Source organism: Protopterus annectens, chromosome 1.part1, assembly GCF_019279795.1.
Source record: "Protopterus annectens isolate FY-2018-M chromosome 1.part1, PAN1.0, whole genome shotgun sequence".
Lineage (NCBI taxonomy): Eukaryota > Metazoa > Chordata > Ceratodontiformes > Protopteridae > Protopterus > Protopterus annectens.
This window is the reverse complement of record NC_056726.1, coordinates 1,635,236,171-1,635,263,453: the sequence shown is the minus strand read 5'-3', so window position 1 is coordinate 1,635,263,453 and position 27,283 is coordinate 1,635,236,171. Positions and strand designations below refer to the sequence as shown.

Below are 27,283 nucleotides of genomic sequence, written 5' to 3'. Positions count from 1 at the left end.
TGATCATTCTCAGGTTATTCAGAAGAACTTTTGCCAGATGTTTTTGTGTCTCTGGTGTAAGGTGTGGTTAGCAGATGTTGAAGTGTAATATTTCTAACTATGCAGTCCTCCTTAAAAGAACTTCATTATGCAGTGAGATGTGTCCTGTGGGTTTTCTATTAAAAGTACATGTAGTAGGCCTTTCAGACACACACACACACACACACACACACACACACACACACACACACACACACACACACACACACAAAACACCAAATTAAACTGCTTTCTTTTAAGACTCAGGAACAAGAAAAAAGTTGAAAAAGAAAAAAAAAACTTTGTTAGCGATTGTTATCAGTCTCTCCGTAAGTACTATATCTATGGTATTCATTCAGGGTAGTTTTTATTAATTTTAGTTAAACTTCTGACAGTGCAGTTTCAGTGATAAATGCCTGTATTCCATATTTATACTTAATATTTCCTGTAAACATGTAATAGACAGTTGCTCATTACAGCATATTCAGACCTTAAATAGTGTACCTAATTTTTACTTTGTGACTTATAGTTCTGTTGTCAGCAGTCCGACAGAAAAGGAAGTTGTTGGCTTTCTGAATAGAATTGAATTGTTCCTTATTCTGCAGCCAGCAGTGTTTACTAAAAAACATCATGCTTGCACCTAGTCAAGTGTTCTGAAACATCCTCTTTACAAAACTCATTTTGCTAGGACTACTAATGCTGTGCACAAGATATGCAGATTCATAGTACTGTCCTGTTTCTAGTTTTTGTGCAGCCATATCTTACATATAAGTACGCCTTTTATGAGATATGATTTTTACAGGTTCAGGTACCCGCCCTTGTACTTTTTTTCTACACAGTAAAAACTTAGCCTTGTGACATACTGGTTAAACGCATCTTAAACTACCCCCCCCTCCCCCACGCACACATTCTGCATTTAATGCTGGATAGCTTCATTACATGCGGAGTGGTATAACTATCCACCCACCACTCACTACCCTTCAAACAGGTGTTGGTTGTGGCAACATATCTAGCCAACCTGCAGTGCAGCTTGTGGTAGCATACTGCATTTTAAGAATATTCAGATGCATGAGGAAAATTACAGTGAAGCTTCTCAGGCTGTAAAGCAATGCCCACCACCGTTTGTACTCTTCTGTGATTAACTGATCAGACTTTCACCTTAGGATGTGGTAATAAAATCCTTACCTCTCAACTTTACATACTGCTTGCAAAAAATAAGACACTTGAAGTTCCTACAAGTGCCCCTCCTTCACCCCAACTTCCTTTACCACTCATTTGGTTGTTCATACCTGAAGCATCTGCATCACATCCTTAGCCAGAGTACTAAGGAGTGACAAATGTACAGATAATGTCAGTCTCATCAAATAACCCACAAGTCGCCATTAGATCTTTGAAGATATGCATCACTTGAGAGTCCTAAAGCAGCAGCTAATCCATGTCCACACCCCCCTTCTTCTTTTTTGCCCTAGTTTAGTGCATCCTAAGATTTCCCTGGTGAGCTGCTGACTGTCATGTTAAAAGTGGTCAACTTCCCCAAAACGTGCAGGGCAACTTCTCTCACCTCCTAAACATAGATTCTTCCCCTTATACAAGTCCTTAATACACAAGATGAGAGGATGCAAATACTATAGGGTACAAATACATACAGGATTTGGTGGAGTGGTTCTTCTCCTTTAATGGAAGAAGAACACGTTTCCACCATGATTGTCTATTCTTCTAGAATGGTAGAATGTGGATGAAGCCTCTGTGAAATACCGTGAAGATATCAGTTGTCAGTGTATAACATGAGTTCTTCATAGTAACATTCACTGTTGCAGTTCAAACATTTGGCATATCCTGCTTGCAAGTAGCCCATGGCCTGGCCAGTTTACAAAGCTTTACCCTCACTTAGAGCTTTGTCAAGTGTCCTCCAACCAAGAGTCAGTGTACTGAAGATATAAAGGGTTCATCAGGTGACACCATGTTGAAATCTTTCTTGTCTTGTAGTGCGCAGGCATATGTTACTTGTAGCACCGAGTCTGTCAGCCTACAAACTTACAGCAGACAGATATGTACCCCATAGAATTTTTTTCTTATCTGCATTGCTGAATTTTGGATCTTGGCTAATAACCAATACTGACTCAAATTCAGAGGAATTTTTTTGGTAATTAATTACATGGTATGTGATAAGCAAATCCCCCACAGGGATTTCCATACTGTTTATTCTGCCTTTGCCCAGAGCACAACATGGACAACATTGTGCTTTAATCGCTCCAAGGACAATCCATAGAAGGTGCAGTAGTACACATCCAAAAAAAGAGGCGTAAACCTGGTTCTGTGCCACAGTAGCATTTCACAAAGTCTCTGGGAGCCTCCAGACTGTGAGATATGTCAAGAAACCGAAGACATTTTGGGTGTCTGATTTCCCTGGATGCAGTGACCCTGCTCTCTGTGAGGTACTTTCAATGCCCCTGTACACACATTCTGTTCTGGCCAAGGCTTGTGGTGTGGTTGCTGTGCAGATGCTACCACCACTGTTTTTTTCATGAGACCTTTGGGACTGACACACATGGCACACTTATTGAAGTTGAAGGCCATTTGTTGTCAGAAGCATGTATTGTAATATCTTAAGAGGAAGGCAGGATCTGTACTGTTCTTGTACATCAAGGTAACTGCCCTCTAAATATAAGCCAAGACTTCCAGGGTGGTAGTATCTAAAGCCATGAATCACAGAGCACCAAAGGACAAACTGGTCTCTTGCAGCTTGCCTGTCAGTGTCTCTTCTCACTCCACTTCCTGGGCTTCCACCAGGTCCTTAGCCAAACTAGCTGAATGTTTGTCATTCCTCAACAGTAGGATGCCTGGCTTGGATATACCTGAAGTGTCTGAGGTTCCTTTCAAAAATAGAATCCCTGGAGGAGAGCTGTGATATCCATGACCTAGAATCCGATAAGATGGCATATGTGGATGAGAGTCTAGCCACTGAAAACTATCACTCTGAAGACACCTTATTCTCTCTTTCTCCTCCAGAGGGCTTTTGCTTTGGCTTGAATATAGACAGGGGTGTACTTTATTTTATGTGGATGGGGAGTCTGTTCCAGAGCAATAGTATGCTCTTCAAGATATACTGTCACTCCAAACCATTCTGCTGATGTTGTAGAAGAGGTTTAGATACCTAGACGGAGTATTTCTGATGCCATTTGACTTGCTGATATGCAGTAAATCCATCAGTACTGGGTTGGAGGACACCTTGTATCCCAGACACAGGTCACCTCTTAGCAGTCTAGGATATCTAGTATAGTGACAGGGCTTTGAGTCTGTCCATGTAGGGCATGTTTAGGCCTTTGTATCCTTTTAGTAAGTATCTCTATGGGTGTTGCTTGTGTCTGAACATATGCATGCCAAAGAAGATGTTATGTTCAATGACTAGTCTAATGAGTTCCAGTGGGAAACTAAGAAGTACATAGAAGCCCAGAAAAGGGATGTACTTTCAGCCTTTTAGACCATTCTAGTATGTCAGAACTCTCTTTTTTTTGTTTTTTTTTTCTTTTGCCCATTAACACCCTCTCTGTGGTAGCTTGTTTTTTACATACATTAACTTTAGGAGTGTCCTAAGATAGTCTCGCGGCCCAGCCTTTTTACATAACCAGTCATATTCATGTGAACAGGGTCAGGTAGGGCTAAAAATGAAAGCATGGCTGATATCCTGCAAAAAAATCTTTAAGTCTGAGTTGATTAGTGAAGTCTGCTTTATAGATGTTAGGTTTTACAGACTTTTGCCCAGTTAAGGAAACACAGATGTAATGTCCCCACCCAGCTCCCCACGTCTTCTCTCTTTCTCAAGTGCATACACGTCCGTGTGTTTAATCAAAGGAAGATAGGTTGGGGCCAGTTTAGGTAACCTATTTAACAGCATCTCAACGAGGCCTTTTCTCGTAGAAGAACCAGGCACATCTTTCCTTGTCTTTGCCTTCGGTTTGGGCTTCTCGTCTGCATGAACTTTGTCTGTTATGCACCGGACAGGTTGTTTTCTATCTGTCTAAGTGGAATTCATTCCCTGCCATGGACCATATCTACTCGAATGATGTTTTGTACAGTTCAGAGTAAAACACACCAAACTTGTCATTGATATTTTCTGTTGCAGTTAATTTATTTTTTATCTAATTAATTTACTCTTTGTTTACTGGGTTAGTCCCAGTAGGCTAGTGGCCTCCTTTCATGGGAGAAGCAAGGTGTTATTTCTACTACTAGGGAAAATTTGGCTTGGAAATAGGGAAAATTCCCCTACTCTTTTCAGTAGGTGTGATGGGATCTTTTTCATACACCTGAGCTATCACCATCTCTAGCAGATGGAACATTCGTTTAAAATCTCATCCTAGAGATGACACACTCGAGTGCTGCACTCCCCTAATGCTGTACTGCAGTGTCAGCAATCCAGTCACCTGAAGAGGCCCAGCAGTCTTTACTGCTTTTATAACCCTACTATTCTGTTTCCCTTATTGCTGCAAAATAGCCTGTTTGCTGTGGTTATTGCCTGCCATGTTACAGATGATACACCATTGCCATTTGCATTCACAGTCTGATTGGTTTTAAATTCGTCTTTTTTGCATGCCGTCTCCAAAACTATTTTTTTTCTCATTTTATTTATCCTTTCTTAACTGGTTTAGTCCCACTAGGCTAGTAGCCTCTTTTCAGGGAAGACCTGGGGTTGCCTGGAATGTAATCGAAATGCAGTACGTGAGGGATAAGATTGGCTGGTATATAATGTTTGCATAGACAGCACCTCTCCCTGAAGTGATATAGATTTATGTTTATTTTACTACTGGTAACATCTCAACTCTCCATCTTTTACAGACATAATGTTATTTATTTTTCTGGACAGTTTTCTTTTGGAGCAACAAAGTCTTGCCTTGATTTGATGGATGAGTATAAAACATTTTTGGGATAATTATATTATTATTATAATTATTATTATTATTATGATTATTATTATTATATATTAAGTGATACTTTTCAGTTACTGTGTTTCCTGAGCAGACATTTCTCAGAAGTCTGTATTTACTGACAAGGTTCTTGCACTTACAAAGTGCATGTTCCAGTTGAGATCTGAAATTTATTTTTATTACGTTTTGTTTCTTGTAAAAGAGTTACACCATTAGTTCTTTGTTTAATATCTTTTAGGGGGTTCATAAAAACTGATTGGTTAAGTAAAACTCTTTGCCTTTACTTGCATTTTTCTCTTTCCTTTTATGGTCCCTTGCTTCCCTGAGATCATCAGGCCATTTTCTCATTTGCTCTGTTCCTCCCCCCTCACTCCGTCCATCCTGAAACATTGTGTAAGGGAGACCAGAGGCAGGCATCCTGGACTGTCATCATCCCTGGAAGAGCTGAGAGATTCCCTTTTGCATCATAAGCTTCCTTCCTCTGGTAAATTGACATGTGCTGCCAATGTGAAGTCTGCAGTGCTGACAATGTCACTTGTGCTTACGTCTGCTCACACTGAACTCTGGATGCAGAGCAAAGTGTTTCTTGGTAGACCAAGTCCCTGTTTCCGTTTTTTTTTTTTTTTTTTTTTTTTTTTAATTATGTATAGGCTGTTTTTCCACCTGCCTTCTGACATATGTCATCCATGCTACAGATTAGGCACTTTCTTTCTGCCTCAAAAATGGGCGAATGTCCGTCATTTCCATTCCTTTCTGATGTCTTCTCCTGGGCAAGCTGCATTGTCACTCATTTCTACCACTGTCTGCTGGTGTTTCAAACTACCAAGTCACTAGGCAGTCCAAATTATCTGGGTTGTAGTCAGGGCTTTATCTGTTAATGCCACAAAGCCAGCCTAGTGTTTACTAATTTTTTGCTCCAAAGGGAGAAGGCACCAAGTACATACTTCTGTTATATTTAAAGTGTTAGCTTAATGCTACTAATGTGTCTTAAGTTTCATGCTACAGGAGTTGTGTGTATACAGTTGAGTCAGGCCATCCAGGGTCTGGTCAGCAGCCTCCTTGAGATGAAATGGGCCCTTTTTAACTGTAGACCAGTCACTTTCCAACTTCCATTTTAAGTGTAGCCAACCCTGAAAGAGAAAGAAGGTTCCTTAGGAATTGTCATCTATGAAGGCATTAAAACGACATGTGGTGTTGCTCTAGTTGCCCAAAAGTGATGACTACTGTGACTGCACTGCATGATTTCTTACTGTGGCCTTGGGATTGCCTGTGAGATGACAGTTTCCTGAATTTACCTGTGTTTGGAGTGACCAAATTGCCTAAAGCCAATTTTTGGACTGTCGAGTGGCTAGCTGCGTAATGGTGCACAGTCTGTGACCTGTGTTTTTTTCTCATGGGGATAATACATACCACAGTTAATGGCCAAATCAGTTGGTGTATTCAACTCTTCCCCAAATAGGCACCATCTAGATTCTGTGCTGCTGTCCACAACTCCTTTCTTAGGCATGTTTGAGATGGAAAAGCACTGCATGTTTTTGGGAGGTGTGGGATCTGCACAGCAGCAAAGGATGAATATGAAGGTCTATTCAGGCATTGAGCAGAGATCAAGCTTGAGCCTTATATTTTGTGCATGGAAGAGGAAGACTTTAAACATTATGCTAAATATGTCTGCTTGGAAAACTACCACAAATGGTCAGTGGATTCAAGACATCATCACTGTTGACCACATGTTGGAGTTTACTTGTCTTCTCCTAGAATTAACTCCACTAGCAGACCAATCTTTCTTTTGGGAGTTCCTAACCAAATGTGTACTGCTGAAAGGAGTCATGTAAGCTTTTCTGATTTCAGATCTGAGAAGGAGGATTTAGTCCTGTTTCTTCCTATTCCAAAATATGACAAGACAGCCTGTATCCTGTTCTGTACCTCAGTGACTTAAACTAGGTAGTTAAGTATGTTTGGTTTCTGGAAGTCAGTCTGCAAGGTGTCCTGCCATTGCTATAACAAGGTATGTGGAAGTTGCCAGTGGACATGAAGGATACCTTTTTGCATATCCCTATGTATGGCTCATACATACTGTTGCCACTGGAGAACGGATGGGCCATAAGGGCTTCCCAGGCAAGAACAAATAGGCCTTAGGACTTTCACCTAGCCTGGAATAGACAAGTTGGATTTAGTTAGAGGTGCCAGTGGGCAAGGTCATGCAGTGAGAGAAAAAAAGTGTTGCTTCTTGGGCTTTGTTTCTGCACTGTATAGCATGATCAAGGCATTTGCTTTGTTTGAGTAAAGCCTTTCAGAAAAAGGAGCTCTGCGTTTTCCTTTCTCTTTATAACTGACTTCTGAAAGAGCCTTTTTGCCCTGTAAAGGCTCATTCTACCAGGGCAGTGGCTGCCTTCCATCCTTAAGGCTGCTACTTGGACCTCTGTCCATATCTTTACAAATCATTACAAATTTTATGTTGTTTCCAGAGCCAGAGCTGGCTTTGCCAGAGCTATCCTGCATGGTTTTCTTGAGAGCTATTTGCACCTTCCTCCTCCCAAGTTTCCTCTTGAGCCTTTGTACTCTCCGTTTACTGAAGAGTACTGCAACAGTGATATGGGAGGACATAGTAACAGTTGTGTAAAATCTTAACATAACAGTAGATGTCCTTCTCTTCACTGTTGCAGCATTTGCTCCCTCGGTTTACTGTCATAATGTTGAAAATCACAATATATTTTGATCATATAATTGAATCATTAAGTTGAAAGTGGTAATGTCGGAAGTTTACAGTGTCGAAAGTGATAGCAGCAATGATAGACATTCGAACTTCCAAAATTCCAATATCAAAAGTCCATGTTTCCGTTTCAATTTTTGCAGGGGGGGCAATTCCCCCTGCACCCCCACACCCCTTTCAAATCAAATATATCAACTCTGAGATCACACTAGAGGGTACATTTCCTGATTGACCCTATACCACAATCTCTATTCATAATGTCTACCTCATATCAGTGAATAAATACTCACTTTTGCTAATGTAACTTCGATCACTGAGTTCAGCATTATAAAAGTTTTGATAACATGTATTCCACCAACTGATGTTTGATACTCACTTTTGCTAATGTAACTTCGATCACTGAGTTCAGCATTATAAAAGCTTTGATAACATGTATTCCACCAACTGATGTTTGAGTAAGTGCTATTCCGCATTATGTTAGTAAACCTGTAAGCCCCCCCCCCACTCTTTTCCTTTTTTGTTCCAGCTGGATGGACAGGTTCCTCCTGGGGCTATTCATTTCTGAGGTATGTACGTGTGTATATCAACTTTACCCTACACCTTGAGCAGGGAGCATATACATGGCGTAGGACATCTATAAATTCCTAAGGCTTTGGTATGCTGGCCGGACGTTGGGCTACCCAAGGCAGGGAATCCCTTTAGTGAAGAATACTGCAATAGTGAAGAGAAGGACATCTACTGTTATGGCAATATTTTACACAGCTGTTCTTTTTGTGTGTAGGGTCTTTACTCTGTGCAGTAGGTGTGGGGCAAGTATCACTGACAACCTCTATAGAATACATTTTGGTTGTATGATAGAGTTTCGCCTTCAGCATTAGTGTATTTTATACCTGTCACATACTTTATCTATTTTATTAAGAATAAGTGGTCTGTCAGTGTACTTGAAGCAATTGCTATAATCTCAACCAGACTCGGCACAGAGAGAGTAGAGAAGTGCATATCCATGCCTACTGATCTACTAGGGAGGAGGGAGTTAATTTAAATATCGAGTAGGTCAGTTAGACAGGGAACTTGATGAGTAGCGCTAAGCTATGCACAAACCAGATGCTCTAATAGTACTTTAAAAAATAATCTGTCTAGACAGTAAGGGTATTTTAAGGAAAAGTTGCACTGCAAAAGAGCAGTATCTATGCATATTACAATGTGGAATTGCACTGCAAGATATCGGCGACTGTACAGATCACTGCTAGTTGCCACTGTGCAGAGAGTAGCAGTTCTAACTAAATACTGTAAAGAAAAAAAAAAGGTAAAAAAGTGCAGATATTCAATGCAAAAACACTCAAATCTGATATCTTTTTTGTTTACTTCAACATGTGGGTTATTGGATCAGACCGGATCCAAACTCAATGCCTTTTACTAAAGCTTTTGGATCTGAGACCTCTGACTGCTCTCCTGCCTGTACTACCTCAAATCTCCTTTGCCTACTGTGTAAACCAAATGTGTAGACCGAGAGTTCCATCTTTATTCACGATAAGTGAATGGTTTTCTTCCTGTTCCATTTAAAAAATTTTATAGTTTAAGTATTAGATAGGGTTATGACTTAAAAGACCTTTCATGTATAGATCACTGTGCTCTTTATAGTCTTTTCTGATAGTTTTTTTTCGTGTGTGTGTGTGTACTGTTAATTCTAGCATACCACTTTATTAGTAAACTTTCTTCTTAGATAAGCAAAGTTTGTATAGTAGAAGTACTTTTCTCTAATGCCAACAGGTTTTAAAAAGTGATCTTCCTGTGGGCATAAAATTCCACCTCAAGACCGCTCTCCATGTGCCCTTTTCATTTACAGGTTTCATGCTCCATTTGTGCTGCCTTTGGCACCAGTGCCCTTCTAGGGCATAGAAAGATGTTGATTTCGATAGGCTTTCTCCCTCTGAAAACAGGGTCCAAGATACCTTCAGACCTGAAGGCATCCACCTATAAGGGAAAGGAGAGATCCAGAGAGAGAGAGAGAAAAAAAAGGGAAAAGCCAAAGAGAAATCGAAAGATAAGAGACCCAGGGGTCACCAGAGAAAATTTAAGAAAAGGTTCCCTGACCCCCCACAGCTGTTGTTGGTCCGGCACTTAAAGTATCGAGACTATTAGATCCAAATGTTGCTCAGATCCAGACCCCTCCTCCAAAATTGTCCTTTACTCCTGCACAGATAAGTCCCAGGCTTCATTCTCCCATATTATGAAAGGTACCTTTGAAGCCTGCATTGATAACCTCTTTCTTGAGATCTGGATGATCTGTTAGGAGCCTCACAGAATTCGATGGTCACCCAGTGAAGAAGAGGCTTTTGAGGACATGGATTCAACTGAGAGTCCTTCCAGCTCCATCCCTGGGGAAAGATCGGAGATCAGCCCTTTCTTCTGAGACTGCTCAGTCTTCTCAGTTTTCTACACTGTCTCTGTTCCCAGAGCTAGTGTACATCGTATCCAGCCTTTCCTCAGTACCAGATTCAGAGTTGACAGCCCTGGAAACTTCGGCTTCGACATATTCCCTCACTTGCTCAATTCTGATGCACTCCAGTCGAGTAGAGACTGCTGCTCGGGGCTTCGTATTTAACATTAACCTTTGTTCCAAGGTCTTGTTTGGGACCCTCAGCCATTGGAATCAAGAGGACTTCTGACTCAGCTGATATAGGTTGTTCTTCTAAAGTTCTAATGGTTGAGTCACGTTTCGAGGCTGTGGAAAGGGCCTTGTCTGGACCAAGACACTGTTACACTCCCAGAATTTGTATTCATTCAGACTGCCTCTAAAGACTGTACTTTCTCCTCACATTCTGGCAGACAGGGATAGACCGTTCCCTTAGGCTTCTAGACTACTCTGCAGTCAAGTCTCACATCCGATTCTGATGTGTCCTCCTTGGCAGTCCCAAGACACATTCATCTGAAGAGGACTTGTTAAAGGAAGCATATTGACTCCTCTCCCAAGTCTGTCACCAACTTAGATGAGGGTGAAGGTTCTCCATAGCTGGACTGGACAACTGACTTCTAACTTCTACCTCCAGGAATCTAGTTCTAGCAAATCAGTCATTCCTGATGTTCTTCGTGTTTCACTGTTGCAGTCATTACATTTGGGTAATCTGCTGGCAGGTTGCCCTCAGTCAGCCTGAATTCCAAAGTCTTAGGTCCTGCTTCGGTTGCTGTCTTCTCTTCCATGACGTCAGGTCATCAGGGGTATAAAACAAGCAGCCGACGCCATTTTCTTTAGTCTTTCTTGCCGTGCGATGCCCAAAGCAGAAGCATTTCGCAAGTGCCGGTCGGCCGACTACTAAAATATTCGAGTTTGAGTTTCAGAACCAAAGTATTCACTAAAGCTAAGTACCCCGTTGGGGAAACTTTTTTTTCTTGCTTTTTACCGATGTCAGAAAAAGTTAATAATTGTATTACTTGTGGGAAGAAAATACCTCATAAGGATTTCCATTTATACTGTATTCCTTGCCTAGGCCCTGATCACAACGTGCCTGGCTGTCGGTTTTGTGCTAGATTTAACCAATGCACTATTAAGCGTCGGTATATTTTTGCATCAAAGTATTTTGGAAACAGATTTAACTACCCAGAAATGTCATCGGATAGCAATCCGACTACCGGAGTACACTGATGACAAAGCTTCTCCTAAGCTAGTCGCCGGTACTCAGTGAGGCGCTTTCGCAGCCCCTGATAGCCGCTACCTTCGAGTCGCAGGCCTCTACCGACACCCATGTTAAGTCCGGCATGCTGCAAGATACTCAAGGTATTGGACCGACAGATGTATCTTCCTTGGATGGGTCCGGAGCCGCTGAGCAGGCACCGGCTTCTAAGGGTATTTTCAGACCTCAGCATTTGTATATCAAACCGACGACAGCTGTAAAACCAAAGACAAAAGCAACTTCTAAACCTAAAAAAAACGACGCATGAGCCACGTGCACAGGCCTCTATGCCTAAAAAACAGATGATCAAAATGGCTGAAGACCTTATTACCTTGATCAGGGGTACCCATCCCCCTCCAGATAAGAGTCCTAGGCAAGACACTGATTATGAATCTTCAGATCAGGTTTCTATTTCTTCTGATTCCTCTTCTGGTCAGGAATTCTCTATTCCTCCCTATGAGGATTCTGATGCTGAGGAGTGTATTCCATCTGCATCTCCTCCTGAGGATTATTCATTTGGAGAAACCTTGCATACTTTGAGGGAGCATTTTCACTGGGAGAGTCAAGACTTCTCAGAATCAAAAAAGAGGCTTGGGGATTTCCTTCTTCTCCCTCAGCACAAGCCTTTAGCCATTCCCCCTGTTTTAGACATTGTGGATGATGTGTTTTCGGAGTCAAGCTTGACCCCTGACTCCTTACCTCCGGCTCCCAGTAAGTCTTACAGATATTACAGAGTCCCCGACTCACATACATTTTTATTTAGAAACCCTGCTGCTGATCCTGAAACTATTTCACAGGGTCCAAAGGGAGTTAAGGCCTCAACAGCAAAAAAACCCTACCCCCTCTGACAGAGATTCTAGGCACTGGACAGATGGGGGAAAAAAGGTTTATACATCTGCAACCTTGGCAATCAGGGCCTTAAATTGTCAATTTCATATGCTTAAGTACCAACAACATGTTATGCGATTGCTGAAACAGAAAATTATGTTGATTTCAGAATGTGCAGAAAATAAAGAATTACAGGAATTATTGCATGCAGCTGAACAAGTTGGAAAGCATACTTTGCAATGTGGTTTTGATTCTTTAGAGACCTCCTGCAGGGCCGCAGCTACTGGATCTGTGATTAGGAGGCATGCCTGGTTAAAGGAACAAAATTTACCTGATCGTGTTAAAGCTAAATTACTGGATGCACCTTTACAGCATGATTCTCTGTTTGGTATTAAGGCAGAAGAGGTTTTAAAGAAAATGGAAGACAAAGCTAAGTCTATGCAAACTGTTAAAGATTTCTTACAAGTGCAGCCACAAAGAATCAGTAGACACTGGCCTACAAAAATTGGTCCTTTCCTGTGTCAGACAGAGCTCAAAGGGGCAAATCCAGACACCCTAAGGGTTCCAGGTACCAGGCTCAAGACTCATACAGGTCAAAGCAACAGGGCGCGTCCACCTCCAAATCTGGAGAAGATAAAGCGCAAACCTACAGAAAGCAATCCCAATGACTTCCCTCTGCCTACACCAAGCACTTATCTTTTGGCAGCACCCATAGGGGGAAAATTAGCACTTTTTGCTCAAAATTGGCAGTTAATAACCCAAGACAAGTGGATACTAAACATCGTATCACAGGGATACAAATTCCATTTCCACATTCTGCCAATGACAAATGGTTGGCCAGATCTGCCAAAAAATCAATGGGCAGAGGCACAGAAACAGGTTACATCCCTCATGGATATGGGGGCCATTCAGACAGTACCAGAACAGGAAAAAGGACAAGGTTTTTACTCAAGACTGTTCTTGGTACCCAGAAAGGACAAGGCCTGGCAGCCAATACTGGATTTATCGATTTTGAACACATACCTGGACATTCCAAAATTCAAAATGCTCACTTTGCAGCAGCTTCTGCCCATGCTGGGCAAGAATGCTTGGCTGGTGACTTTAGACCAAAAAGAGGCATACCTGCATGGCCCAGTAAGACAGCCGTGCAGAAGATACCTCAGATTCAAGGCTGGCTTAATGCATTACCAATTCTCTGCATTGCCCTTTGGCTTATCTACTGCGCCCAGGGTCTTTACAAAGTGCCTGGCACCAGTAATTGCATTTTGCAGACAAAAAAGTATTCAGATATATCCTTACTTGGATGACTGTCTCATTCAAGCAGAGAGCAAGGACACTCTTCTACAACACCTGGCATTTGTGAGAAGGTTTCTAACATGCCTAGGGTACACAAACAAAAAGAAATCACAACTGCTACCCTCTCAAAAGATGACATTCCTGGGTGCAAGCTTGAATACAACTGCCCAGATGGCTTACCTCACGCTGGACAAACAAAGGCAGCTGACTACTTACTTCAAACTGATGGCAACAAAAACCCAGTCTTCTGCAAGACAAATTCTGCAGGCTCTGGGCTTCATGGCATCCTGCATCCTATTAATTCCATATGCAAGACTGCATATGAGGAAACTTCAATGGTACCTAAAGAGATTATGGAGTCAACATTCACACAGTCTGGAAACAATGATTCCTCTCATTCCCTGCCTGCAACAGGAGTTTCTGTGGTGGGCAAAGGCCTGTCACCAAAACATGGGACGGCCCTTCACTCTACCCCCTGCCAGCCAAACCTTAACAACAGATGCATCAGATTATGCCTGGGGGGGGGCCACATGGCAGGAAGATGCATTCAGGGCATATGGGCACCAAAACTAATGCATCTACATATCAACCAGAAAGAGATGATAGCTGTTCAAAATGCCCTAACAGTCTTCAAGGACTTATTTCATCCAGGACAACTACTGATAAAGACGGACAACACCACAGTCATGTGGTATATAAACAAGCAAGGGGGCACACACTCAAACCCCCTTTACAGACTAGCCATGGCACTGTGGGACACAGCTTTGACCTACCAAATACATCTTCAAGCTCAATTCCAGCCAAAACACTCTGGCAGACGATTTAAGCAGAAACCTTATGGATCCTTACGAGTGGAAACTAAATACAAGTCTTCAGCATGATAACAGAGAAATGGGGGAGCCCAGACATAGATCTATTTGCCTCTCCTCAAAATTATCAACTGAAAAGATTCTGCACAAGGACTTATAACAGACAAGCATGGAAAGTGGACGCCCTATCCTTCAGTTGGAAAAATCTATCAGTTTACACCTTTCCTCCTCTGCCTCTTCTACCCAAGGTCCTCCTAAAAGACAGACAAGAGAAGCCAAAGATGATATTAATTGCCCCGGACTGGCCCTGCCAATGCTGCTACCCACTCCTAAGGAACTTGTCTCAATACCCAGTTTGGACCTTGCCTCAAAAACCACAACTACTGTCCCAGCAAAACAATCAGATCCTGCACAATCAACTACAGACTCTGAAACTGGCAGCATGGCTAATCCTGTAAGCATACAAATGACACCTCTCAGTAAAGCAGTGATGGATGTCATTTTGGAAGCCAGAAGGCCTAGTAGTCGAAAATCCTATGCTGACAAATGGAAGAGATTCTGTGCTTGGAATCAAGCACAAGGAACTGATGCTGTAGAACCACATATCCCTCAGATATTACAATACTTAACTGAGATGCTTGACAAAGGCCTGTCTTTCTCATCAATCAAAATCCATGCCTCTGCCATTTTGGCTCATTACAATACAGAGCCACCAATCTTTTCTCATCCCTTACTAAAGCAGTATCTTAGAGGAGCCAGAAATTTAAGGCCTCCAGGAAGATCACCATTACCTGCATGTGTTGGAAAAGCTCACTCTGCCTCCATTTGAACCAGCTGCTACCGCTGATATAAAGTTCTTATCATGGAAGACGGCTCTTCCCCTAGCAATTACTTCAGCAAGAAGAGTCTCAGAGCTACAGGCCCTCATAGCTGTAGAGCCTTTTATCATATTTTACCCAGACAGAGTGTCTCTGAGGACAAATCCTACTTTTATTCCTAAGGTGGTTTCCAGTGTAGCTCTTAACCAAACAATTCATCTGCCAACTTTTTATCCAAACCCGCAGAACAAAGGGGAGAGAATTCTGCATTCCTTGGACGTACACAGACAGCTAAGATTCTACTTGAGCAGGACTAAAGCTCTAAGAAAAACTGAGCAATTACTAGTGTTATATGCTGCGGGATCAGAAGGAAAGGCAATTTCAAAGTGGATAAGCCACTGCATCCGTTTCTGCTACTTACACCATGTTAAACCTGTGCCCAAGGGCATTAGGTCTCATTCCACCAGAGCTGCAGCTACTTCAGCAGCCTTTCTCAGGGGAGTACCAACCAAAGACATTCTAGAGGCTGCTACTTGGAGTTCTGCTCACACCTTTACAAAGCATTACCATTTGCCTCTTTACTCTAAGTCCAGGGCAGGCTTTGCCACTGCAGTGCTGCAGGGCCTTATAGCTGCACCTAATGCTGTTTAGCTGCAGCCTCCCAATCATAGCTTTGGGATTCTACCCAAATGTAATGACCAATAGTGAAACACGAAGAACATAGTACAGTTGTGTACACTTACCATAAATGTAGATGTTTGAGTGTATTCACTGTTGCAGTCCAGATTACCCTCTCGCCATCCCCCTGTCATTCTAAAGTTTATCTTTCCTTCTCTGTCTTCTACAACCTATGTGGTGTAGTTGCTTGTAGATGAAGGTAAAATTTATATTGATGCATGTATGTGTATATATATATATATATATATATATATATATATATATATATATATATATATATATAATATTGCCCCCTTTTTGGGGGCACCTGACATCGGGGGCAAGCAAAACTAAAGAAAATGGCATCGGCTGCATGTTTTATACCCCTGATGACCTGACGTCATGGAAGAGAAGACAGCAACCGATGCAGGACCCAAGACTTTGGAATTCAGGCCGACTGAGGGCAACCTGCCAGCAGATTACCCAAATGTAATGACTGCAACAGTGAATACACTCGAACATCTACATTTATGGTAAGTGTACACAACTGTGCTTTGCAACTATCGACCCACCTGAGCATCTCTGTAAACACCAACAAGAGCAAACTACAGCCTACCCAATACATAGAGTTCATGGGCTGCCACATACACTGTACATCAGGTAGCAAAACTACCCTCAGCACAGGTCAAATCAGTCAGATCAGTTGGTCTTCATGTAATAAATCATCCCATCCCCCAGGCTTGACAGATATTACACCTCCTAGGTCAAATGGCTTCTTCCATTGTGATGGTTCCTGTAGCCAGATATCACATGAGAGTTCTACACTTGACACTAGCTGTACAGTTGTCTGAGAAAATTCATCCCCTTTACTACAGAATACGTGTCATGCAGGTGTGCAAAACCCACATTCAGTGGTGAATTTCATCTGGCTCAGTTACTCATGGCAGACACTTTTGCACTGCAATACTCAAAGCCTCAGTGACCACGAATGTATCCCTTCTTGGGGGGGGGGGCATTTTGAAGGGAGAGCAGTCCAAGGAATGTGGTCTCAATAGCGGCCAACGTTCACATCACTGTGCTGGAGTTAAGAACGATCCTCCTTACACTGCATGCACTTCAGGACTATCTACCCAAGTATGTGATTGCTATACGTTGACAATATGGCAGTGGTTTAGTACGTCAACAAACAAGGTGGAACCCAATCATACCCTCTTTTTTCTGAGATGCCATGAGAATCTGGCAGTGGGAAAGGTCTTCAAACCCCTTTCAAGTAGTAATGCATATACTTGAGACGTGTCCAACATCCTCGTGGATAAATTGAACAGAACTATACTACTGTCTCACGAATAGTCTCAACAAAACAGCGGCAACAGAAATCTTCAGCCACATGGGCCAACCTTGGTGCAAGCTTTTTACTTCTTACCTAAACAACAAATGCAAAAGTTACTTTGTCCTCATCCCTTCACAGGGTCAGTCACCGAGAGATGCTGTAGTCCATCCATAGCCATCAGGTGTCCTTTATGCCTTTTCTCCCATTCCTCCTATCACGAAGTTCATTCAGAAAGCAGTGGAGTCCATAGCCAATGTAATCCTCATTTCTCCCTTCTGGTTTCTGCAGGTATGGTTCCCCTTTCTTCAGTCTCACCTAGTTCACTTACCATGGGTGCTGGATCCATTCCCAGATCTCCTCACATAACCCTCCGGGCTGCCTATACTGGATCTAAATACCCTAAAATTAACCACATGGTTTCTCCAGTTCTAATAATTGCTAAAGATGCCAGACTTTCCTCCTGAGTTGTGTGAATCCTCTTTTCCTCATAAAGGAACTATACAAAAAAGACTTACAAGAGCAAATGGAAACGTCTCTCCATTTGGGTATCCTCTAATGGGCTATACCCCTTTTCAGCACCACTTCCAAACATTTTAGAATTTCGTTTGGAACTTTTTTTTTGGCTGGGTCAAATTATTCAACAGTTAAGTATAGTTGGCAGCCATTTCAAAATTCCACATAGGATTCAACAGTGCTTCCATTGCTTCCCTCAAAATTTCCAAGGATTTTTTAAGAGAGACCTTTTTTATTGAGACCCCCAGTTTTGGATCAATCCTTCCTTGGGATGTCGACATTTTGCTTCAATCTTGAAGACAGAAACCCTTTGAGCCAGCAGCATCCACAGATATAAAATTTCCTTCTCTGAAGACTGTATTTCTGGTCACCATTACTTCTGCCAAATGAGTATCAGAACTTCAGGCATTCTTATGTAAGACCCCCTTCCTAGTTTTTTCATAAAGATAGTGTAATTGAGAACAAATCTTTCATTTCATGCAAAAGTGGCTTCTGAAGCAAATTTATACCAAAAGATTGACTTGCCAGTTTTCTTCCCTAACTTTTTCAAGAAAGGAGAACGTTTTACATACATTAAATGTGCACAGGCAACTCGGATTCTACCTCCACCGTACCAAGACTATCAGACAATCAGATCAATTATTCATATCTTTCTCCAAGAATAAGTTGGGGCAAATAGTTTCCAAAATAACCCTCTCAAGATGGTTAGCAAATTGCATTTCCGTTGCAATTCACGTGGCATGCCTCTGCAATCAAAGCCTAAAGCGCATTCTACAAGAGCAATGCCAACCTCAACCGCTCTTGCTAAATGAGTTCCTATAAGTGGTATATGTGCAGCAGCAACTAGGCCCATCAACTCTTATCTTTGTGTTTCACTACAAACTAGATGCATCATGTAGGACACACACTTCTTTTGGTTCTGCCATTCTCAGGAATATCCTTCCTCGAGTGCAGCCAGGCACCCTTCGGGTAGCTTAGAGATCTGACCCACACACTGAATCAGATGTCAAAAGACAACATTGGATACAAAAGTTGCGAACGTACTGTAACAATAGATCTTTTATTTTATTTTTTCATCTGGTTCAACTCCCCTCCCGCCTTCCCCTTTCCAAATTGTCATTGTGCCTCTAGGGATTGGTCAAAGCCTTACACATATATAACATATATATATATATATATATATATATATATATATATATATATATATATATATATATATATATATATATATATATATATATATAATATAAAGATATAGATATACAGTGGATATAAAAAGTGTACACACCTGTTAAATTGCCACTTTTCGTGATATAAAAAATGAGACCACAATAAATCATTTCAAAACTTTTCCCACCTTTAATGTGACCTATATCCTGTGCAATTCAATTGAAAAACAAACAAACAAATCTGTTAAGGCAAAAATATAAAAAATAAAAAATGTGCAATAAGCTGGGTTGCATAAGTGTGCACCCCCTTAAGCTAATACTTTCTTGAAGCACCTTTTGATTTAATTACAGCATTCAGTTGTCTTGGGTACACACCTGCCATCAATTTAAAAGACTCTGATTAACCCCAAATAAAGTTCAGCTGTCCTAGTAGGATTTTCCTGACATTTACTCAGTTGCATGGTACAGCAAAAGCCATGGTTTGCAGAGAGCTTACAAAGCATCAAAGGGATCTCTTTGTTGAAAGGTATCTGTCAGGAGAAGGGTACAAAAAAATTTCCACAGCATTGGATATACCATGGAACATAGTAAAGACAATCATCAAAAAGGGGAGAAAATATGGGACAACAGTGACGTTGCAAAGAACTGGACGTCCTGCCAAAATTGATGTAAAGACGAGACAAAGACTGCCCAGAGAGGCTGCCAGGAGACCTACAGCAACACTGAAGGAGCTGCAGGAATTTTTGGCAAGTACTGGTTGTGTACTACATGTGACAACAATCTCCCGTATTCTCCATATGTCTGGACTATGGGGTAGAGTTGCAAGACGGAAGCCTTTTCTTACACAGAAAAACATCCAGGCCTGGCTAAAATTTGCAAAACAATACTCCAAGTCTCCCAAAAGCATGTGGGAAAATGTATTATGGTCTAATGAGACCAAGGTTTTTGGCCACAATTCCAAAAAATACATGGCACAAAAACAACACTTTGCATCACCAAAAGAACACCATCCCCACAGTGTAGCATGATGGTGGCAAGTATCATGCTTTGGGGTTGTTTTTCTTCAGCTTGAACTGGGGCTTTAATCAAGGTGGAGGGAATTATGAACATTTCCAAATGCCAGTCACTTTTGGCCCAAAACCTTCTGGTGTTTTCTAGAAAGCTGAAGATGAAGAGGAATTTCACCTTTCAACACGACAATGACACCAAGCATACATCAAAATCAACAAAAGAATGGCTTCACCAAAAGAAAATTAAAGTTTTGGAATGGCCCAGCCAGAGCCCAGACCTAAGTCCAATAGAAAATCTGTGGGGTGACCTGAAGAGGGATGTGCACAAGAGATGCCCTTGCAATCTGACAGACTTGGAGCGCTTTTAAAAGGAAGAGTGGGCAAATATTGTCAAGTCAAGATGTGCCATGCTCAGACTCCTACCCAAGAAGACTGAATGCTGTGATGAAATCAAAAGGTGCTTCAACAAAGTACTAGTTTAAGGGTGTGCACACATATGCAACCAGCTTATTGTACGTTTTTTTATTTTTTATATTTTTCCCCTAACAGATTTGTTTGTTTTTCAATTGAATTGTACAGGTTATAGGTCACATTAAAGGTAGGAAATGTTTTGAAATGATTTATTATGGTCTCATTGTTTTATATCACAAAAACCTGGCATTTTTAACAGGGGTGTGTACACTTTTTATACCCACTGTATACATGTATGTATATGTGTGTGTATGTATATATATATATATATATATATATATATATAGGTACACTTCACATAATCGAATTACTGAAATCTCGAATTTCGTATGGTCGAGACCATATGATCGAGATTTCAGTAAATCAAATATGTGTAGTGTTGAAAAATAAAAGTTTACTTACCTTAATACATTGCGTACACACAGAGGCAAGGATTCTTGTACGCTCTGTGTGTACGTAATGTTTTTTTTTGTGTGTGGTGTTGACAGGAAATTAGAAATCTCCCGTTTTGCACTTCCGCATACAGCGCAAGACGGGAGATTTCCCATTTCACCACTGTAGCGCGATCTTGGAGTTGGTATATTTAAGTCGGGGGGTGTGGGGGGCACAGCCCCCCACATGGGGGGTGCAGGGGAGCGAAGCCCCCTTGCAAAAGCGAAGTTTGTCTTTTTTTTTTTTTTTTTGGTTTCATTTCAGAAGTTCGAGTTTACAAAACTCGATGTTGGTTTCGGTTATTTGAAGTTTGAGATTTTGTAAATTCGAGCTTCTGAAGTGAATCCATATATATATATATATATATGTGTGTATATATATATATATATATATATATATATGTGTGTATATATATATATATATATATACACACACACACATACATATATACTCATAATGAATTTTTATGGTCAGCAAACTCGATCTGATGTAGTCAGGGCAAGAGCGGGGAATTGTGGGCAGGGGAGGGAGTCAGAGTTCTCCAGTCCAAAATCTTTTTTCAGCTCACATGTTGAACCACATGAAAAGAAGACAACACAGGTCTGTCATTATTGTAAGTTCATAACTTTCTTTTAATGCAACTGTGACAAAAACAGTATGGAAAATAAGCGCCAGGCATAGTGGATATAGTAATGTACGTCTTAATTTGCTCTTAGGTTATGAGCCAAGTGCTATGCAGCTGCATCTCCTAAATAGCAGAGGAGATTCAGTAAAAAAATACAATCAAGGCCCTGTTGCCAATCAAAAACAGCAAACTCTTCTTTCCTTTATGCAATCCTGGGCCAGAAAATGACCAAATGCCTCTCTACTCTGACTAAAGTGGAACCAAGACATTTCTATCTAAAGACTGTAACAAAAAAAAGGTCAAAAAGTGCAGATATTCAGCCCAGAAACACTCCATTAATGCAGCGAAAAGCAAGTGCCGAAACTCAAATTTTCCACAACACAAGGCAAGCACCATGGCATAGATGGGATAAAGCCATAACTATAGTCCAGGCCACCTGGGGTTTGATTACCAGCTTGAGTGCCTGAGGTGCTGGAAGGGGAGGGGTGGCTGTGTCCATCCCAATGGAGGAGGATGTTTCTTGTAGAGAGGTATGATCTGTAGAGGGACGTATCCTTTGGATGAAAAACAGGTGAATGTGAGGGAAAGCAAGGTGTAGGTTATTAATGAAAATTTTCCAGAACTCGTAAGTAAAAGTATATTTTTGTATATTATCTTAGGAAAATTGCCCTTAAGAACTGGTTTTACGGGGACCACTCAGGAGTATTTTTCACCTGACATTGTAGATAGAAGCTTCCCAGCACCTGAAAGTTCTTTCATTTCCATGTAAGATCTACTATAAAGCATTATTTCTCTAAGAAAATTGATCGTGTTTGACTTTAACTTTATGTAATTTTCTTTTTTGTTTTAAGAAAAAGTTGGAAGGAGTTTTTTTTAGTGCATCAGTTCTCATCCTATAATCTGCCAGTGTGGTAAGGAGTCTTTTTAAAATAATAATTACTCACATTTCTAGTAGTAACAAAGCAAAGTTTTATCAGGAATTAAATATTCAGTAGTATACAGTAAAAGAAAGGAGCCAGTGTTTATTAAGTATGTAAATATGTAAACTGGATTTTTCCTGTGCGAGATCACACAGATGTGGGTTATGGAGATTTGCAATTTTCCCACTGTAGTGCGATCTTGTAGTTGGTATTTGTTATTAGCAGAGGGTGTAGGAGGTGCATGGGGACTTGCCCCTTAAAAAAAAAAAAAATTATATAGCCTTTAGTGGTTGGGCTTTGTATGTGTACACAAGCAATGAATGGTGAGTGTGTGAGAGAGTCATATTGCATGTTTATTGTCATACAGTCTCATATGCATACATGAATGTTCACCGAAATGAATGGGCTTCTCAGCAGAATTATACACTTTAATGTTAGATGTATCATAACAGTTTGGTACTGTGTCTTTTTCTTTAGTCATTTTGTATGTGGGTATTTAGTCTAAAGTGCATTTAATCTAGCATTTGTCAGAAACGGAAAATAAAATAGTGGCAGCAGAAGAGTTGGTATCAGTTAACTGAATGTCTGCCCATGTTGCGTGTTTATTGTCATACAGTCTCATATGCATACATGAATGTTCACCGAAATGAATGGGCTTCTCAGCAGAATTATACACTTTAATGTTAGATGTATCATAACAGTTTGGTACTGTGTCTTTTTCTTTAGTCATTTTGTATGTGGGTATTTAGTCTAAAGTGCATTTAATCTAGCATTTGTCAGAAACGGAAAATAAAATAGTGGCAGCAGAAGAGTTGGTATCAGTTAACTGAATGTCTGCCCTGTGATAGCAAATAGGTACAGTGCTTCACCCCTTGCATCACAGAGTGGATGTTATAGTGGAAGTTTTAAAAGCAAGTGCAAGAGTTCCTCTTCTTTATCGAAAGCACCTCAGTACCTTGGGTTAGGTCTGAAAAAAATGTCTGTAGCTCTAGATGGTACAGATCTTCCAAGAACCTCATCATATCCTTGCACCTAACCTAAGTAGAAGATTTGATGCACAACCTGTATTGGGGTTGACAGGGTTGTGCTTCTGATTGTTGCACTTTTTGTGGTATCCATGACTCATGGAGTCCTGATGACCAGTAAGTACTTACATTGTGGTGGGTTAGGAAGGTAAAAACTCACATAGAAAAAAAAAGATTGTTACCGTGGATACATCATTTTAATTTATTACCATTGTGGTGGCATTTGGCATCATTAGTGAGTTATATACAAGACACAGCCACTAGGCCACATAGTGGAATGAAAACTGGATTCTTAGCACTGTCCATTAATTGGTTTACATTTAATTCCTTCCACAGCAAGTAGATGAAGAAAGGAGAGTTTAGACTTCCAGACATACCTGCCTTGGCCATAGTCCTATCTGTTATGGGTTGTTGATGCATGAGCAGTCCATTATTATAATCTGTTATTAATATGCTACTTCACAAAAGTGCATATTTTTAATAACATTGTCTGTTAAATGAATGTCATCGCCATGGGACAGTCTGAAAAAAGATATAATTATATTATATTTGTATAATCTGTTATTTAACTTCCCAGGTTCAAGTTGAAAAAATCAAGAACCCTGAAGACCACATTGGTGCAGTACTGGAAAGAGCAAAGTCAGAATATATTAGCAAAACTTACAAAATTGACACCTGGCGAAATGCAGAGGATTTTCTAGAAAAAATGGCTTTCAGGACTGGAAAACTATTAAAGGTATGTAGTGATTTAGTGAAAATTTGATAATCACATTAAAATATTGGCGTAAAGCATTCTACTGAAGAGATTTTCTTAGTGAAATTATATTTTTGCATGCTTATTAACATGGAGTGGATCTCTTACAGTTGCAATAGCACAAATCTTTTACTTCTTAAACCTTTTGAATTTCCCCAGTGCCAGATTATTTATTCTACTGCAGTCACGGCCAGCCTTAGGCATAGGCGAACTAGGCAACCGCCTAGGGCGCCGTACAGGCTGGCCTTGTAAAGGGCGCCTTATGTACTTATTAAGTACATAAGGCACCCTTTACAAGGCCAGCCTGTACTACTTATTTATTTTAATTAATATAAAGTTTGCGCTCTTCTTGGCGCTGGAACCAGAGGGCGGAGGGTGGGGGAGGGGACGCGAGTACCCTCCCACTTACAGCTGAGGGTTGGCTAGGAGGCTAAAAAAAAAAAAAAAAACTTTAGTTGGCGGTGCAGGAGTCTTCTCCTTTAAGGAGAAACTTGTGTGCGTCATGATGCCAATGTTAACTAAATGCATTCTGCAGTTCAAGCGACGTGCACGTGACACACACACAACATTGTGTTCTTTTTAATGGGTACGTTATGTTTTATTATTTTATGGTATGTTGCTGGCTACTTTATGGTTTATTTTATGGTAATATACTAGTTTCATGATTTTATTCATTCGTTGTATGTCTTTTTCTTTTGGGAAATCTATGTGCATCTTCCTTTCATGCCATATAATTTATCGTATTAAATTAGATGTTTCTTGCGTAAGATACAGCTGAACAAGTGCTGCCTTAAACATCCTAGAATCAAGTGTATCATGTGGTTAACATGTGGGAACATTATGTTTAGTTAAAAATAATATGTCTAATGTAAACAGAAGCTGTACATGCTTTAATAAGAAAAGTTCACATCAGTCTACCCCACAGTAAACTATGAATGCCCTCAGCAGCCACAGAACTTTGTGAATTAGCTCATTGCGTTGATAGGTATCTGTCTGGTGTTAATATCATTTCAGAGCAAGAGAGATTGGTATGCAGCAGTCCCTCATAATCGTCTTATTGTCTGCACAGTATGCATCACCTTTGATATTGTTTTCTCAGAAAAGTGCATAATGGTGTATTGTATAAGGCCGAAGAAAGTTCCCCGGTTCATGTAAGGTTTCTGTACCTTATTACAAGAGGCTTACAGTTTGGGATGAACAGTTGTGAGGTAAGACAGACTACAGAAACATTATTGAGTGAAGTGGAAACCCTCTGGGACATTTGGTCAGAAACATGCTAGAACTGTAAAGGAAATATAAAGACTGCTTTACTGAAAAATCAACAGTGACTCGGTGTACAAGGTACGTTGCTGTGAGGAGCACTCTTGTTTAGTGACAGCTGCCCGAATTCTATAATGTTGCTTATTTGGGTCACACCTCCTGCAGTGTACCTGGATGCTCTTTTGCGATATTTTATATTACAATGCTTTAACACAATAGTTCTGCAGCTATAATGTCTGCAGCTAATGCCATTTTTATTTTATTTGCACCACTTTTAGAGATAGAAATATACTGTCGCGTTTTATTATATTTGCTAGGTAGAACAGCAACAATACTACGACACCTTCTCTGGAAACCTGGCAAAGTAGAGGGCAGGTTCCCTGAAAAAAAGACCTGTGTGCATTTTTATTCACTTCACAAATTACCATGTAGTTATAAATCAGCACCCCCCTTTTAATGAAACAAATCTGATACGGCCTTTGCTGAAAACAGGTTCTGTAGACCCAGTCAGACCACCCTGGTAAACAAATGTCAATTAAATAAATAAATAAAATATCTGTAAAGAAATGACTAATGCACGCTGCTGCACGTCTCGTTTCATTTAAAAGACCTGTGTGATACTGCAATACTCACGGACAATGTTCGTTGCTTATTTGGGTCACACCTCCTGCAATGTATGTGGACGCTCTTTTGCGATGTGTTTTATATTACAATGCTTTAACACAATAGTTCTGCAGCTTTTCAGGGAAGCTGCCTGCATTAAGAATAACAAATAATAACAATGACTGAGAGAAATGAACATTTTGGTAAAGGAATTACAACTTTTGTCAGACTTGCACACCTTGTATGGTCAGGACAACTTTACGGTACTTACTTTATTATTTAGTTGTGAGATTGTTTTTTTTTTTTTTTTGTAGAAGTTGATTTACGTTCTCTTTGAATTCTGTGATTACAGACTTTTATTATTCTTTTCTTTTAAAATGCTGCATTTGAAGCTGAATATGGATTCCTTAAATGAGTGTGCAATTAATGATTTGCTAATGCACAAATAGATTGTGCAGTATAATAAATGCTGTGCATATTTAAAGGTAACAGCTGATAACACTGGTGATCTGTGTTCCTCGTGTTAAAAGTTGGATGATTTGCTTACCATTGTTAGAAGTAAATCTAAACTTGATGTTGATCAGTCCAGATTTCTTGCAGTAAGGTTGAGAGATATGCATACCTCTCAACTATCCAGATTTTTGCCTTATATTTTTGGCCTATTCCTCATAAAATTTGTGTTTTTCTGGCAGATCACTGAAGATTTAAATAACTAAATGTCATACATTTGAGTTTCAGCCTTCATTTCCTTCAGAAAATGCATGGTGGGTTGTAATGACAGATGTTTGAGGGGCCTTTTATGGTTAAAATATTCTGAAATGGGTAGTTTTGTCATTATTGGTTCATACATTTTGTTTCATTGCTTACTGGAAAAATGTTTAAAACTACAAATTTAAAACATACTCTAACAAGTGTAAATGTTTCTATGTGCAACTAGCTGTTTTTTTTTGTTTATCAAATGGCATACTGCGTTATAAAATCTGAAAGTAGTGTTAGAAGCATAATTGCCTTTGGTGCAGAAGGCTGTGGATTCTGACATTTGTGGTGACTATGAACTTGTTGGTCATTTCCTATTGCAATATTACCAATTTACCAATTTTTTAATGCAATATAGGCAATTAATTCTTCAAGGAAAGCAGACACTGAATTTGTAGATAAAGCATTGATATGTGAAGTTGTTTTGCCAGTAGAAACCTCTTCATTAGGTACGGATTTCTTTAATGTGGAATTCAGATGATTTTATATCTGCAGAGATTGTGAGTATGCAGTAATATTGGTGGATTATAATGACAGAAGTCTTGAGTGGCCTTTTATGGTTGAAATTTTCTGAAATGGGTAGTTATTGGTTCATACATTTTGTTTCATTGCTTATTACAAGAATGTTTAAATCTACAAATTTAAAACACTTTCTAACAAGTGGCCCTGTATTATACAAGGAATAT

The 27,283-nt window shown here is 40.3% G+C and overlaps 1 protein-coding gene across 1 annotated transcript in view; it reads left to right on the top strand.

Annotated features, from left to right (window-relative positions):
- Nucleotides 1-27,283, top strand: part of GNL2 (G protein nucleolar 2) — an 859,639-nt gene that overhangs the window by 469,761 nt on the left and 362,595 nt on the right. The window contains 1 exon segment of the mRNA XM_044083721.1: nucleotides 23,802-23,960. Within this exon segment, the coding sequence (XP_043939656.1) occupies nucleotides 23,802-23,960 (159 nt within the window).